Source organism: Cephus cinctus, unplaced genomic scaffold, assembly GCF_000341935.2.
Source record: "Cephus cinctus unplaced genomic scaffold, Ccin1 Ccin1_scaffold0171, whole genome shotgun sequence".
NCBI lineage: Eukaryota > Metazoa > Arthropoda > Insecta > Hymenoptera > Cephidae > Cephus > Cephus cinctus.
In genome coordinates, this window is record NW_014332895.1 from 893 (window position 1) to 17362 (window position 16470).

At 37.1% G+C, this 16470-nt stretch overlaps 5 protein-coding genes across 6 annotated transcripts; all 5 read right to left on the minus strand.

The window, feature by feature from the left end:
* Positions 1-2564: 2564 nt before the first annotated feature.
* LOC112493884 lies at positions 2565-3720 on the minus strand. Its single transcript, XM_025081738.1, has 6 exons — positions 3644-3720; positions 3438-3572; positions 3103-3337; positions 2960-3028; positions 2765-2854; positions 2565-2703 (listed from the first exon to the last, which is right to left on the minus strand). The coding sequence occupies exons 1-6, from the start codon at positions 3709-3711 to the stop codon at positions 2590-2592; spliced, it is 711 nt and encodes a 236-aa protein (XP_024937506.1). The 5' UTR covers positions 3712-3720; the 3' UTR covers positions 2565-2589.
* Positions 3721-3832: 112 nt separating this feature from the next.
* LOC112493887 lies at positions 3833-6145 on the minus strand. The gene is made up of 3 exons (XM_025081747.1): positions 6011-6145; positions 5693-5895; positions 3833-3906 (listed from the first exon to the last, which is right to left on the minus strand). The coding sequence occupies exons 1-3, from the start codon at positions 6115-6117 to the stop codon at positions 3833-3835; spliced, it is 384 nt and encodes a 127-aa protein (XP_024937515.1). The 5' UTR covers positions 6118-6145.
* A 1184-nt stretch (positions 6146-7329) lies between these two features.
* Positions 7330-9854, minus strand: LOC107264448 (gustatory receptor 68a). Of its 2 annotated transcripts, XM_015732688.2 has the most exons (9): positions 9559-9854; positions 9190-9480; positions 8870-9132; positions 8676-8783; positions 8201-8262; positions 8001-8053; positions 7859-7927; positions 7548-7637; positions 7330-7466 (listed from the first exon to the last, which is right to left on the minus strand). In XM_015732688.2, exons 1-9 carry the CDS (start codon positions 9697-9699, stop codon positions 7404-7406), a joined length of 1140 nt encoding a protein of 379 aa, XP_015588174.1. In that variant the 5' UTR covers positions 9700-9854; the 3' UTR covers positions 7330-7403. The 2 variants fall into 2 exon arrangements, with proteins under 2 accessions (XP_015588174.1, XP_015588173.1); XM_015732687.2 differs by having other exon boundaries at positions 8001-8262.
* Positions 9855-9937: 83 nt separating this feature from the next.
* Positions 9938-11493, minus strand: LOC112493889. The gene is made up of 6 exons (XM_025081748.1): positions 11407-11493; positions 11079-11344; positions 10902-10992; positions 10279-10347; positions 10112-10201; positions 9938-10042 (listed from the first exon to the last, which is right to left on the minus strand). Exons 1-6 carry the CDS (start codon positions 11491-11493, stop codon positions 9938-9940), a joined length of 708 nt encoding a protein of 235 aa, XP_024937516.1.
* On the minus strand, positions 11390-14613 carry LOC112493883 (putative gustatory receptor 28b). Its single transcript, XM_025081737.1, has 6 exons — positions 14390-14613; positions 14122-14304; positions 13760-14012; positions 13613-13681; positions 13429-13518; positions 11390-12808 (listed from the first exon to the last, which is right to left on the minus strand). Exons 1-6 carry the CDS (start codon positions 14566-14568, stop codon positions 12689-12691), a joined length of 894 nt encoding a protein of 297 aa, XP_024937505.1. The 5' UTR covers positions 14569-14613; the 3' UTR covers positions 11390-12688.
* Positions 14614-16470: the final 1857 nt, after the last annotated feature.

Below are 16470 nucleotides of genomic sequence, written 5' to 3' on the forward strand. Positions count from 1 at the left end.
AGAACAACTGAAGGAAAGTCAGAGGCACAACGAGACGATGGAAGCCATCGCGTTAGGCAAAGGACTGTACTTGAAACCCTACAGAAAAGGACTAGGCCTTCATCTGAAGCCAAAAAACTTGAAGTGAAACTACCACGCCGGGCGCTGACCGATGCGGATCTGCTAAAGTACGCCAAGATCATGAAGATTCCACATTTTCGCGGAGTCTTCATGCGGAACGCTATGCCGAAGGGTGGACCGTACAAGTACGAGTCGGCAATCGTCAATCTCGACGACAAAGATGGTCCAGGAACACATTGGGTCCCTTACAAGAAGCTGAACGATCGAGTCGTTTATTTCGACAGTTTCGGCAATCTTCGACCGCCGCTAGATCTTATCGGATATCTCGGTGTTGGTAGTGTAAAGTACAATTACGAGCGATATCAGCAGTACGATACTTTTGCATGTGGACACTTGTGTCTAAAGTTCCTATGCGGACAATTAAATCGTAAAAACAAGTATCGTCTATATAAGCTTGCTATGTAATTTCGCAAGGTCAGTCGAACGTTCGCAATCATGGAAGATTCATTCACGTTGACTTTATCAGGCACCTCCTCCATACTGGAAGCCGGATACTTTCCTCTTGCAATCATGGAGGATTCATTCACGTTGACTTTATCAGGCACTTCCTCCTTACTGGAAGCTGAACACTTCCCTCCTATCGAGGTTTCCCCCTACAAAAATTACGCTCTGGGACTCATCGAATTGCTGACCTTCAATTCGATTCCCAACGTGGACACTGATCACACCAAGCTCTACGTGGGGAATGAAGTTATCACTATACCTACTGATAGCTACGAGATCGAATTTATCGAAAACTACGTGCATAGCGCGTTGACGGACAAGAGCATCGTCATTCAGATTAAACCTAACAATAATACGTTGTGCAGCGAAATTAAGTGCAACCGTAATGTCGACTTTCGACCTAACGATTCCATAGGTCGCTTGTTGGGCTTCACTCAACGCGTTCTGAAGGCTAATAAATTACACACGTCCGACGTACCGGTCACCATTCTCAAGGTGAACGCCCTACGAGTCGAATACAACGTTACGACTGGCGCTTACATCAACGAACGTAAAGTGCACACCATACACGAATTCTTTCCGATCGTGCCACCCGGATACAAGATCATATCTGCATTCTTTTCGTCTGCCGCGTATCATGGAGGAAGAAACGCTGAACATTCAGACACCGATCGTCTTCGACGAATCTATAGCACACTATGAAACGCATGCGCATCAACCTTACGCCTCGTCAACGTTCAACAACAGCGACGAGGTTCGAATCTCCGTTCAACATCAAGACCTATGCTTACTACCGAGCAAAAGTTCGCTGCACGTGTATGGAAAGCTGGTCAAGGAAGATGGGTCCACAGCGACCTCGAGCACGACTCTGGTCAACAATGCCATATGCCATCTCTTCGAGGAGATTCGCTACGGAAATGAATGCTATAGAGATCGATCGGAACAAGAACGTCGGTCTCATGAGTCTCATGAAGGGATATGCTTCCCTGAGTCCCGGTCAACGATCCCTGATGGAGATCGCCGGTTGGCTCGACGTCAAAGAACAAGAGAAGTTTACCAATGCGGACGGTTACTTCGACGTATCCATTCCAAAAATTGCACGAAAACTCGCTTACTCGATGTACGAATCACCATGCTCCACATTTTAATTGCTCAACTGAAAATGTTAAATTTTTAAGGAACTGGTTGTCGGAATCTATATTTTTTTTATTATGAATAAAGACATAAAATATAATAAGACGTATATTTATTTAACACATATACATAGTAGTTGAAGGACGAGTACAAAGTTTATAGACATTGGAATTCGATCTGGTTGTATCGACCGCCGAGATAATGCATCAGGACTCGATTCTCCTCACAGGCTTGCTCTCTCTTTCTCTCTCTCTCTCTCAAAGTTCCGGAAACTTCCTGCAGAACTGCATCAGCGTTGCGGAATTCCGCGAGATAACGTTCGAGGTCAAACAGGCTGAGAGCTGCCGTCCGATACCTTCACGGGACCCGTCGAAGCTTCTCGGTGGCTTTCTGGGGTGGGGGGCAAGGGGCTGCCTGAAAACGTCGCGCCGGAGGACCGCCGGCTCTGGGAGCGATCCTTCCCGACTCAGTACGGACACGAACCATCGAAGCTTCCAGAATGTTTTAGAAGGATATACAATGTTCTAGAAGGTTCTCGATCGTGCGTGATTCCTAGAATCGAGCGCAAAATTCCGAGAATGTGAAGCAAAATTCCCGGAATCGAACAAAACTTCTTGGAATCGAGGAGTCCTGATGACGTCACTTCCAGAAATCGTAGAGCTCACGACGGCAACTTAGCACGGACACCCACCTTCGAAGGTTTTAGAGTGTCGGTATTATGTCGGTGCAGAAATCTGTATCCAGAACCGGCCCTGTACTGACTACTTACTGTACTTGAATTAACCTATTAATGCTTAGTGACTATCTAATCACACCTATGATATACTAATTTTAATATGGTCTCATAATTATTTTTCTATTAATTACTACATAATTACTATGCACCGTCATTTACTCTGGTGTATCTGATGGTGGCATCGTTGGTCCAGCGTTGACTGTATCGGTACTTCGTTGGTACGTGACTTGTATTAGGATAACCAAATACGTAATGATGCTGTTGACGATCTACGAAGTAAATACAATTAAAAATATGTGATGATCGTTAATTGGCACGTTTCGTCCATACCATAGTAAATAATCTTCGACCTAGATTAAACAATCCGCAGACCTTGAACAACAATCTGTTGTCTATGAGTTGCAGAGTGAACTGTCGTATCTGTAAATTGTATACAGGTTATGTTTTTGCTTTTAAAAATTTTCATGACGTCATAATAAATATAAAAAGAAAATATTGAAATGGAATTATTAAAAGGTCTCTTAACTTTGAATGAAATTTCTCGTTGCTGATTGACAAGTACAATTTGTTAATGATACTTCCGGTTCGATGAGCCTGAAATTATTCGTCGCGATGACCTATCATTGTAATCATAATGTAAAATTAATGAAATCTCATGAAAAACATACCTCCTCTGTTGTTCGAGTACAGGATAAATTAACAATGACGATGTTCGGCAAGCACAAAAACAGTTTCGTTATACTTGTGATATATATTTCACTAATTTTATTTATCTCCAGGTTGTAGATTTCATTAAGAAAGAGCGTTGCCATTATAATTGAAGTCGTCGTCATCACGAGATTTTGCAGTGCGTACAAATCATTAAGGTAGAGCGATGATCTCACAAGTTCCAGATGCATTCGTCTTTAGGTTAGTTAAAAATAAATGTAAATACGAAAGTAATCGTTATAAAAATTAATTTGACTATCGTGATTACATCAAGATATTTTATTTCCAAGGTTACCGAATGGTTTTAAACACTTTTAGATGATGACGTTCCGTGCTAACGTCCAGCTCGACTCTGACTTCTTGATTTTCCCTGAGTGGCAACATGTCCGTAAGTTTTCTATTCAGTTCGCCAAACAACGAAGTCATATACCTGATGACGAAGTCAAAATCATTCACAGGATAATCGTTCACATGAAACATCATTGGTAAGTATTGACGTACCTGACACTGTAACTGAACTCTGCATTGACAAGTAAAGTTACGAGAACTGTATAGAAATGGCAATACATAATAGGCGCACAAAGGTTCAATGGCAAATAATATAATTTCTGATAGGTACGATAACTTGGCAGCATCACATAAACAAATATGAATATATTAAAAATAAATTGAAATCTCATCAAGGATTTGTCAGTTGCTCTGCAACCAATTGAATTCATCGTGATCTTGATTTCGTCCGCTTGCTTGTACCAGAAGTAATACATCTAGCAAAATGAAAAAAAAAAATGATATCAAACCAAATTTCGGAAATGCTATTTTTTCATCTATTTTCCAACCTTCGTACGATACCACGTATTAACGAGAACGAAGAGACAACACGCCATTTGAATGCATGATATCACTACGTAGATACCCTGTCCCAGTGTTATATTCGCCATGTTAACAGTCATGAAAAATATTTGTAAATATTTAACACAGCCATACAAATACAACGAGATAACACATGATGCATAGAAGATGCGTAAGAGTAATTGTGGACGATTAAGAGGATACTCGAACAATCCTAAACCTGTTATCCAACGTGCCATTGCATTTATTTGGACCAACTGTTTCGTCGTCATTTTTAAATCGCCACTGCCACCGAAATTGTTGTACAACGCACTCTGAATGGTTTTGTCAAGCTTAGATAACTTGATACAGCAATTAAAGGACGTCACGTATGAACAACTTCGTGACGGACCAACCGAACTCGTTGAATGACGCGACGCGTTTGACTCGAAGCATGATTAAGTACGTCCCAGGTATCCCTTATGCTATACTAATCAATAAGGTTAAGGTTTTAAAAGAAAATCATCTGGAACAGAAAGAAGCATTTTTCAAATATTATTTATTGTTTTGCACAATGGGACATATCTGTTGGATTAATTAATTAAGCAGCAAGGATTATTAATATATTTAAAAAATTAATTATTGCACTGTTCCTTTATTCACGCATACATGCATCGGAGTCATAAGAACTCGAAGCACTAAATAGAATACTGTTGTACAATATGTTGTATAGTATTATAATATTATATATAATATATTATATCATTACAGGGTTTATCTTAATTCAAGCATTAATGCACACGGTACTGTGTGCATACTACAGAATTTTTCTTACCTCAATTACTATAATTGGTACCGTTGATAAATATTGTCATTAATGTATCAAAGTCAATAACCGTACTGTCGGTTTCTATGAGAAAAGACACATACGCAATAACGATGCCAACCACCTAAGAACAGGTATGAGAATTGTTATCGTTCCATAATACTAATAATTAATATGTAACATAAATATTCAATAAGGTAATTCTAGTGTTCGTTTTAATTACCAATAGAATACATGAATGTCCAAGATAAAAAAAACCGTCAGCGGTGAAGGTCACGGGATTCTGCAGGAGCTGCAGTGTGAACAATCGCGTCTATAATATTCGTGAGTTTATTAAAAATTATTCTAGTAATCCAATGAAATAGCGTGAGTGACAAGACTACTAAGGAAAACATATATACCGTACTTAAAAAAATATATTAAAACTGACTGAAAATAATTAGTCACTAGGAATCAGATTTATGCATTGGAAATTTCTTATCAAATCTCATAGATATTTACTACTGAGAATCAATGAGATTTATATTGATTTCGATTTAAACAATTTATTGTTTATGGGGTAATCACCAATAAATTCATACTCGACACGATTACCTATTCATTTCGAATCATTTTGCAAATACCTCCGATTGCCTCAATTGAATAAGATTGTAAGTGAATCTGATGTCTGTCAATTTCTATTGATTATAATCAAATTTTTTTAAGAAGGATGCTCACCTCTAATTCCATCCTCTTATCTATCGCTTCAATGTTGAATTTCATGATGACGTATCTAATTTCATGAGCCTGCAGAGAAGTTTTTCCGTGATAATTAATAATCTCCATAGACACTAACGTGTGACAGTTTACCTCGTCGGACGTGCGCGCGCAGGTCAAATTGATGGCGAAAATTTTACCTCCTATAAACGCGACCCATATGACATTACAAATTGATTCTACTATAAATTCATCGCCGTTTATCAATCCTTTGACAATAATGTAGATTTTGTATAGAGTAAAAACGAGTGACGTGGATAAAACTATCAATAATAAAAGAATCTGAATTCCATAAGCATTGTTCACACGTCGTGATAATTTAACCAGATGAAGATGCAGTCGCCTGGTTCAATTGAAAAAGAATTTATTATGAGAAATTAAATACTTAAGATTCTGAGTAATAATTTAAAAAAAAAAGTAAGCTAGATAAGCTATTTAATTATTAATTATTTAATTACCTTGTCGTTTTGATCAAGCCACAATAATCCTGGGCACTCTCCTCGAGAGAATCATTCGAATTTTCCATTGACAGCTTTTCTTCTAGTGATGAGAACAGCTCGGTCATTTTTTCATTTAATGCTACGAATTCCCATTTGACGAAACTATCAAGAATTTTAAGTGAATGAAATTAAATGATTTTTCATTGGTTGACTTATAAGAGTTTCATATGCGTGTATTCCACTTACGTGACGTAATTTATAAACATAATATCGTTTATTGAAGTCATCAAGAAATAAAGTACTTCTATTATTATGTAAATCATATTTCTAATCAAAAGAGGATTTGGAGCTCGCGAAAAAATTGTAATCATTCGAAAAGTCAGAAGTAACAATGCAATAATGAGAATTGGGATTTGATTTTTTTGAAATCTCAAAGCTCAAGCGTCATTCTCATTGCATTTCAGTTGATTTATCTCCATTTTTATTTCCGCAAAACGACGTAAGCAGGAGTCGATTTTCTTGAAAAAAAAAGAAAAGTTCTCATTGTTTCATCCGTTTCACGTAAACTCCATTAGTAATCCAAGAAAATGCCAAACCTTTTGATTAGTCAAATGTAATATTGCAATACAGAACATCAATATGAAGGGCATAGAAAGGGCGATCGAAAGTAATTCGGAGTGCAAGTTGCCTTCAAATGCTTGTAGCAGGTTTAAATACATATCACGAAAGTACCAAATTATTAATGAACCATGGACCAATGAAGCGTACAGAATGCTTATATAAGGTCGTGGATGACCCAATGGACATTCAATGATTCCGAAACCAAAAATCCAGCCAGCAATTATCGTTGGTAAGAATACACGTTTAAAATTGATTTCAACTGATTCAATTGATTCACTTCTCGATCTTCTTCCAGATGGTGCAACATTTTGCACAGGATTTTCCATCTTCTTTAGCCTTCGTTATTTGACAGCTTATTTGTGCGTGTGTATATATGTACTTATTAAGATCTGATATTCGAGACTGGTGATCTACGATGCTCGTCTGCCGACTAAAGTCTCGGCAAGTATTTTTTATGGATTTTTCGTGTCTCTTCTTAGCAATTTGGTTTACGAGGATTTTTATGGTACTTGGAAATTACGTAACTACTGCAATTATAATTAGAAATGCACTTTACGTTCTCTAAAATAATTGGCGATCATAATCAGTATGTCACGAGAGTTATCCCTGTTTTTAATGACACGCTAGGCTGGTTTTACAAAGCCGTAAAAATCGATTATGCAATTTTGAATTTTATGGGAAGCAATAAGATTGACACGTTATATATTTTTGTTCTACTTTTGACTAACGATTTATTAATGCACACTTCATACAATACATAGTATACGTGACGACATTGATTATTTTAACTTCACACTTCACACGTTGACAGTTGTACGAGAACGATGAGATAACTAATCAACATCAGGATTATCTACAAACAATGACAGTAAAGATTAATTTGAATAAACTTGTTAACGTGATACTTTAAGAAAATCTTGATAAAATTTCATACGTTGAATATGATTCCACGATTCAGAACAAAGAAACCATGCGCCGTGAATTCTAAGGGATTTTGGAGAAGTTGCACAGAAAATCGTTCGATCTGCAGAATAAGAATATTTATCAGGTACGAATATTTTTAAATCCTAAGATTATTTTAATCAATAACCTAGTAGAAATTTCATTATAAATATCGAGAGCCCGTCAAAGTCCTAGCTAGGCTTGCATTGGCCCAGTGGGAACCTACATAGACAGACCCTGAACGTACGTTAAAAAATTTCTACTGGGTTAAGATATTTCTTATGATTTGCATGATATACGTGCCTCATTGTCAATCTCCATGCTTGATCCATTGTTAGTTAATTCGAAAATTCTGTATCCTGTTTTATTGGCCTGTTAAGAAAATCAAAAGAAAAATCAAATAAATGTTTATTATAAACGACCTTTAAGAGATGCCAATACCTACTTCCATCGCAGTCAGTCTGCAAGCATCAATCACAGTGAACACGACATATAGATCTACGCTCATCAACAGACAATGTTGAATTACGGTGTAGACGTGAGTCGTGGAATCAGATTGAACATTATAGAGAGTACAGTATATATTATACAAATGAAATGTCATTGTCCCAAACCTTAGCGTTATTGACAGAAGTGTGTATATACCATAAAAATCGTTAAAAGATCTCGATACCCGTGTAAGTCGTATATGCAGTTGCTTGATGCGCCTGAAAATGATTTCTTTATTTATACAAATCGCCAAGGCGTGATTGGGATAAACTTCCGAAAAGCGCATACCGCCGATGAATCTGAAATTTGGTATAATAACGTATTTTGACTTCCTAATCACGAATATCATAACGAAAATTGGCGCAAACGCCATTTTGAATATGAAAATCAAAGAAGAACGTCTTTTCGTTCGGTGTGCGTAATCGCGCATTCCCAACCGATTTAGACTATTTTAGCTTTCCCCAGAAAGGGTGTGTGTGTGTCCAGCGGAGATTAGGAACTGTGGGGCTGTGGGGTAGGAACAGTCGGCGGTATGCGTTTTTCGGAAGTACACCCCGTGATTGCACAGATATTAATATTATTAAAAATTAAGTTGTAGCGTTTTCAAGTTTTCAAAGTACAGTCAACTCACGAAATATCTTTGATAATTTCATAAACACTGATACTTGACGAACAATCAGTGAACGCAGTAAGTTCCTTGAGCCTTTTATTCATCTTTGCAAAGTTCAGTTGAATTATCCTGCGAAATTTTCTTTAGTATACCAGAAACAGACGCAAATCTTTTATGATTGATGTAGGTCACTACGTTTCCATAAGTATAATTACCGAATATAGTTGACGAACATTAAGTTAATATACAGAATGAGAAATGACTCGTAATTAATGCAAAAGATGTTACTGAAAGAGCTTAAACTTTCAGAGTCTGAAATATATTTTATGAAAAAATGGGCCATGTAATACACACACGTAATCCAGCTAATGATCTGTATCATTTTATTTCTCTTAATATCTTTAAAATCAGTATCACTGCTGATGGACGCGATGCATTCAGTGACTTCGTTCAGCTGGCGTAAACACTCCGATTCATCCTTTAAAAATAATCAATGTCAATTAGCAATTCGACTGCTCAGCAATAAATAGCATACCTTTTTAAATAACCATACTGATCCCAAGATGTAATACGAAATTCCAGTACCCACGATAAAGAGAAGCCTTATTAGTTCTTCAGACAAAGTTGAACCAGATATATTAATCTCTATGTGACCTATAACACTCTTTAAATTATAGGTAAGAATTCCCATGAGGAACATGAGATATAAAAAGCTGATAACTGGTCGTTGACGACCAATCGGATATTCGATGTCACTGAGGCCCAAAATCCATGCAAAGATCTGTACCGATCGACCATGGATCTCCAATTTGTTCATTGCGTATTTCTATAAGTTTTATGAAATTTCTGCAGTTAGAAAAATTAAATATAGTTTATCCACGTTATCGCCACTTGTCATACACACTTCAATTACAATGATTCCCAAGCACTTTAGACGTCTAACGAACAACTCAAGTCCTGACACTCTCTCTTGTGCTCCACTAACTTTTATGTCTCTTTTATGATTCACCCGAGGAATTTCCTGTGCGCAGGTCGGTAGGCACATACCTGATGCACGTTGCACCCTACACGGTGAAGAGAGACTCTCCGTTCGATAATCAAGAGAAACTTATTATTTTCACACATTCTCTAAGCAATAGCAATAGTAATAGCAATATGGATAAACAGATCTAGTAGTACAATCACGTGGCAGATAAGTACATAATTTTAAATGCTACATTACTTCATATAAGTCTTGGTACTTATGCCATTAGATATGATACAGTGTATGTTATATAGTGCTTTTATAATGATGTATTCAATGATTTCACCGATATCGCGCTGTCAGTAGGCCTGATGTCATCGACTTGTATAAAAATTACAAGATACGTCGTGACTGTACCAATCATCTGTAATACGTTAATCAGAGATTAATAAAGTTCTCAAAAATTGGTGTAACAATTAAAAACGATAGTTACCTTTCGTATCAACGTGTAATCCAAGTCGAAGGATCCATATGCCGAAAAGACGACAGGATGTTGAGTAATTTGAAGGAAAAAATCTTTTACCTAGAAATCGTCAGATATAATTATCTTTAGTTTAATCCTTATCATTATCTTGCAGATTGCGCAGCACGAGGGCATACCTCTTTCCGGATCATATGGTCACGCGATGTATCGCCCAGTCTGTAAATGACGTCGTCGGTCCTTCTTGCCTGAAAGGGAAATAGCAGATAAACGAGAAACAGGAAAAAGATACATTATAATAATAACAACGACAAAAAACAATCCAACCAACTACGAAGGTATCTGGAATAAGCTTTGACCCGGGAGTAAGCACGCAGGATGTCCGAGACATTTCAACTTTGATGCTTTTCAAATGGAGTTCAAAATAGTGCGACCTTTCCCGGGTATAATATTAATGACGTCTGATTCCTCTTTTCTTGCTTCTGCGCAGGGTCGAATGATCATCATGATTTTCATTGAATATCGCTCAAATTAACTTTACGTTGTGATATTTTAGCAGACATGTAATAAAGGATCCATGTTATCCCCAGAAAGGATAGCGATACTGATAACAGCATTGGAAAGCCATATATGTCAATGATTGCTTGTGAAATCCTTGTGAGCTCCAGATGAGTCTCCCTTAAATGAAGGAGACTTTTGGTAATGAATTTTAATAAGCAATCTTGTCACATAACCTAACTTAACCTTACTTGGCTGCTTTGATGACACGATGAATCTTTGATGACGTACGACGATCAAATACCTGTCCACGCTCAGCTTCCGTTACGCACAATTCCTTGTTTGCATAACCTTCTAGGATATCGTTAAGTTGCTGGAACTTCTTACCGATGTATCTAATAATATCGGAGAAAACCTTTAATATTATGTAATTAATGAAACACACTCAAAGACTCTTAGTGTAATTATCTATATGACTAACTTGATCGTCGTGTTGGTAACCATGTCGGAAATATAAATCATCAAAGTCAGATGATGTATTATTAAAGCTAGTGTGAATATCTGTGAAGAAGTATCGTTCTTGAGAAGCGCTATAATATTGATAGCATTGACACTCTCGACGACAATGAACATTTGAAGTATTCTATAGAGATGGCTGATATAGAGAGCGTGATAATTTTTAGCAACTCCAAATTTCTCCAAAGTGTCGTCGATTATCTGAATACGCGCAATGAACCTTTCTGGTGCCTGCGAAATGAGTATTTAATAAGTAGGTCGGACCTATCTTGTATTCAAATTTCACCGTTTACCTTTCTGTGGCGTATGCTGAGTATTCCTGAATATACACACAATACTGTGCTTATAAAATCCATGATGTGATTGCCCATTTTGCTCATGTTTAAGACATTTGACACCACGGAAATTTTCGTAGAGATATTCCAGTAGCTAATTATTCCGTAAAGGAGTAAATTAAAAAAGGCAATCACGTTACTTAAACCTATTCTTTGACGACCAATTGGATACTCAACTATTGCAGAACCATTTATCCAGCTGCAAGTGAGTAGTGGTAGACAAGCAGCGCGAAAAGTTTTTCGTTGAAATTTTGCCATTTTTATTATTGACACAGACACGTTTTTAAAATATCAATGCACGTAACGGCGCAGGGCTCTTCTTTATTATTATTAAATATATTGTGCGCCGTATGGAATTATCGGCATAGCTTTTTACGTGAATAATAAAAATTAATCAGGTGTTATTATTCAGTGTTTTATCTTAATTATTGTAGTAGGATTATCCAATACGTATACTTATAGCATTACACTGTCTTTATACACAGCAAATTTTTATTTATTTATTTGTTTATGCAACAAACATGCAAATTTAAAAAGAATTGTGATACTTTTGCATTTTTATGGCTGCTATTTCACGACCTGCCAAGAGCTTCTGAGTTCGTCAGGACGAACAGCCCCTATGCGATTTTTACAATTTATTTTTACACGTACAGACATCACGCCACGTACCTCAATATATTTTCTATTGTCATTAGATAAAGTGTACAGGTGATCTATATCATTGCGCCCTCTCGTACTCCATGCTGTCCTAATTTATAAAGTTCCCTGTTCCAGGTACATTATTACGCATAACGAAATATTGGCCATCTCTTTCTCTCACTCTCTCCTTTTCTTAATCCTTGTTCTTTTCTAGTCTTTTAGCATTTATCGTATCTCCAATTAAACTAATTGACCTAATATCGTACACTTTGTGCGCTGTCACTTTTTTAAAAGTTGACACGACTAATTATTTATAATTAATATAGATGATGGCATCAAAAAATACGTACGCATTCCAGTATACAGAATTATTCAGGGTTACACAAATGTACTGCCCGTAGGTGGTTCTACCATAGAAATTAAATGGGCAAGCTAACTTCAGCTTTTTGGTTGGGCCTGAATAACCCTGTATAGTGACAATGATAAATTGTAAATCGTTAAATATCGACCGGCATTTTTTATTCATCGTTTGTCTTCTTCGCGCACGTCATTGGTGAATCCCGCTTAAATCTCGTCCTGTGAAAACGTATCAATTATCTTCTTACCACCATTCTGTTGAATTTTCATAAATCGTTGATAGCTCGGTCGGCACATCCGGTTTCGATGGTATTTTACTCATTTGTATCAATATTACCAAATATGTCGTCACCGAACCAACGAACTGGAATTAAAAAGATTAGGTAATTAGACAATAATTAAAAAAATGATGATCATTCAGAATTTTTAAAATTAGGAACATCGCGATCCTTGTCTGTGACATTATGGTATTGATATATGGCACAAGAATATATATGGATATACATAGATGGCACAAGAATCACACGGATGATAAGTGTACAGCTGAATACAGCAAAGTCCGAGTAAAAGATCAATATCATAGGAATTGATATTATCATGCTCAAATTGTTTGTCAACCATGAATAATTAATTACATTGTCAAATTAATATTAGCATGTAATGAAGTTAAATAATTGATAACCGATCACTATAGATATAGAAATAAGGTACAGTAGGAATCCGCAATAAGCAGAAGCTCCCTACTCTTACGTGTTTGTCGCTGCCCACTTCCGCTTTGAGAAGCAAGTAGAGAGATACCCTAACCCAACCTTCTAGCACTAACGATAGCTCGCGGTAGCTATTGTTTCTTGCGCCTAGAGTGAGGGTATAATAGGTGGAGTTTAGAGAATCTGCAAGCAAACTGCGGTCCCGAGTGGTTGCTACTCTCAGTGCCTTACTACAGAAGCATATGGGTTATGAAGCAAAAAGAGAAAAAATACTTACAGACTGTACAAATGAATAATTCAAAGAGAAGAATCCGCATCCTGTGAATATCAAAGGATTCTGTACCATCTGAAGCGCGAATTGATGTACCTGTATTACACAAAAATATATGTACACTGTTAAGATCCTGGATTAATCAACGATCGATAATGATGAAACTGAGCTATCAGTGTCACATTCTCACCTCGTTCCGTAATTCATCATTTATTATGGGACTGTCAAGTTCATGAATAATCTCACCGATTTTCTTAGCCTACAAAGAAGCAAAATTGTATGTATACTAGTAACAACAGAGAATAGTCATGGTCGGTAAATAGTCAAGAAGGGTTACCTCAACGACGGCAATAGCGCAAGATCGATTTATGAAGAAGACCTTTCCTATATAGACGAGCGACCACAAACTCAAACTAACGACAGAATTCACCTTTGCGATTATTGAATCATGGTGGCTGACTAGTGTCACGTAGAGATTATAAAGTAATCCTGTAAACAATCCGAAGCATCCCGCCATCTCGACGGTAACTTGGACACTAAGTTGTTCGTTTAATTCCCGTGCGATGTCACATAGTTCTTGGTGAGCTTGCCTACGTTATAAGTGTATTTTGTTAATAGTTATTAATAATTGTTCTGCATTATTATAATATGATACAACAACGAGACCTATCTATCGTAAAAATAAAATTCCCAACTTACCGTATCGCCTGCACCGCAGAACTTATAAATTTTAAACGTATCAGATCGGAATTAATTATTTTTATTTTGGTGACTCTACTGTCTGTTTGACTATTAAATTTCCACGTATTCACTGGCTCCATCACTGTCTTTATCGTATCCTCCATAAAAATGTTCATCTTCTTCAATCTCGTGGATATAAGCCTGAATGGAAGAGGAACAGCGGTAACGGACTGAGACGTAGCATCTGCAACTGGTACTTATTTTAAAGTGATGTCAGAAAACTCACCCGTTATTCGTTATAAAAACGAGATCCAAAGCAAGACTAATCTGAAAGGGATAGTTGAAAAAGGAGGCTACGGCTACGGCCTCTAATAGATTCAGGTTGAAGAGAAATAAATAAGAAGTAACTGCATGCAGTATAATATCTATCATTATAAAGGCAATGGTTAGCTTTATATTCGTCATAAACTCCTTGCGGTACGTTCTGGAAATTCCCAAACTATGAAGTGTCTTGTCGATATTATCGATCTTCGTCTGAGACGTTCTCATAGCCTTAAAAAAAAATAAATGTACTCAGAAAAAGTATTAGTCTACGGGACAAGTGAAAAAAGTCTTTTTCAATATAATTTCGCATCTCGGTGCAGGGCCGCAAAAGGTTATATAGGCCTCCCTTCTGTGCCCGTCTTCAGATAGTCTGACAGTCTTTAGTTCGGGAGATAACGGAAACGGGAAAAATAAGGACAGTACGAGCATAAAATAAAAACAATTTCTTACATTGATTCTACTTATTATTCTCATCATTATATACGTACCGAATATTTATACAAACATATGACAACGCACACGGCAGCCATGACGATGTTGATGTAATTGACATAGACAGAAACTATTATTCCAATGCCGAGGGCTTTATAAATATAACCGTTACTAACTCCAAATAGAATGCTTGTAAAATATCCAGTCGTCGCAAAGGCAATGTACAAAGCAGTAAAATAACGCCTCTGTTTTCCATGTGGAAATTCAAAGACGCCCAGAGAAAATATCGAAGAGAACACTTGGACCCAACGTAGCGTCGACGATACGTTCTTAAGTTGAGAAACGTGCTCCTTAGATCCACGTTTGAACCACTGAGGCATTTTGAATATTTTGACAAAGAAATAGGAACTGCCAAAAATCACCCAATGTCGTTCATCGCATTACTTAACTGAAGGTACAGTCTATTTTACTTGAAGGGATTTAATGGCATTGTCTGTATTGACTACAATTTATTGATTAGTAGTACTAATTATCCGTACTAGCAGACCACTTAACTGTACCAATTTTTTAATGTTCCGTTTAACAAGCGTTGTGAGTTAAGATACGACAGTACTACAGGCAAGTTCACAGTCACACTGAAAAGTATTTGGAACACCTGACGAGCGCAATACTCGCTAATGGATTATCTCTCTTGGGAATCTATTGTAGATTATGAAGCTGTCGCTATTGTGTAAACGTATGAGTTCAACCCCCGTACCTTGTAACTATTAACCCTCCTACCCATATGTATTATCCCCACTTCAAAGTTTACACATCAGTTATAGGTATACCTGGAATCTGCTTAAAAGACTACTTTGTATTCGGGAATTTGGTGTTTGTGGAGAGTCGATACAATAACCTAAAAAATGTCCATTTCTGCAATAATAAGGAGGCTTAATGTTTTAAATGATGCAGCGTATCATGTGAGTAGTACCGTTACAGCAGATACTAATCCCGATAGTGCAATTTGTTAGTCCCGTTCGTTATTGAGCGGTGGAAGGAGTCCCTAGGGATTGTATTCGGTAAAGAAGGCAGGAGCATATGTGACTAAAGATTACCGATGCATGCGGAATATATGTAGAAACTGTTGGGGTGCAATATAAATGGTCATATATAGAATCAGTGGTAAGGTTTGACAACTGTCATCTGATTAGTTTGATTTTAAACATCGATTAAGAGTATCATTGAACTAAATAGAGAGGACAAGTTGCAAAGTTATTATTGAAAACTTTAAGAAGTGCATGGCAATGTACGACTAATGGAAATAAGTTTGTTAAAATTGTTACTAGACAAGCTTTCTCGGATTTTTATAGTTTCCTATATCTCCCGTGAATAGGAGAGAGAGAGAGAGAGAGAGAGAGAGAGAGAGAGAGAGAGAGTTATAAAAGTCACCGACAGCTGTGTATAAGACTTTCCAACAGTGGTCAAATCCTTGTCGTTCGCTACGCACGACAGGCATATAAAATAGACACAGAAAACAGGATAGAGAAATAGAACTAGAGTCCAGGAGAGTGCACTAGGGAATTAATCGACAAGGGCGTCGATCCGTGAAGTTGGCCTTCCTGTAATCCC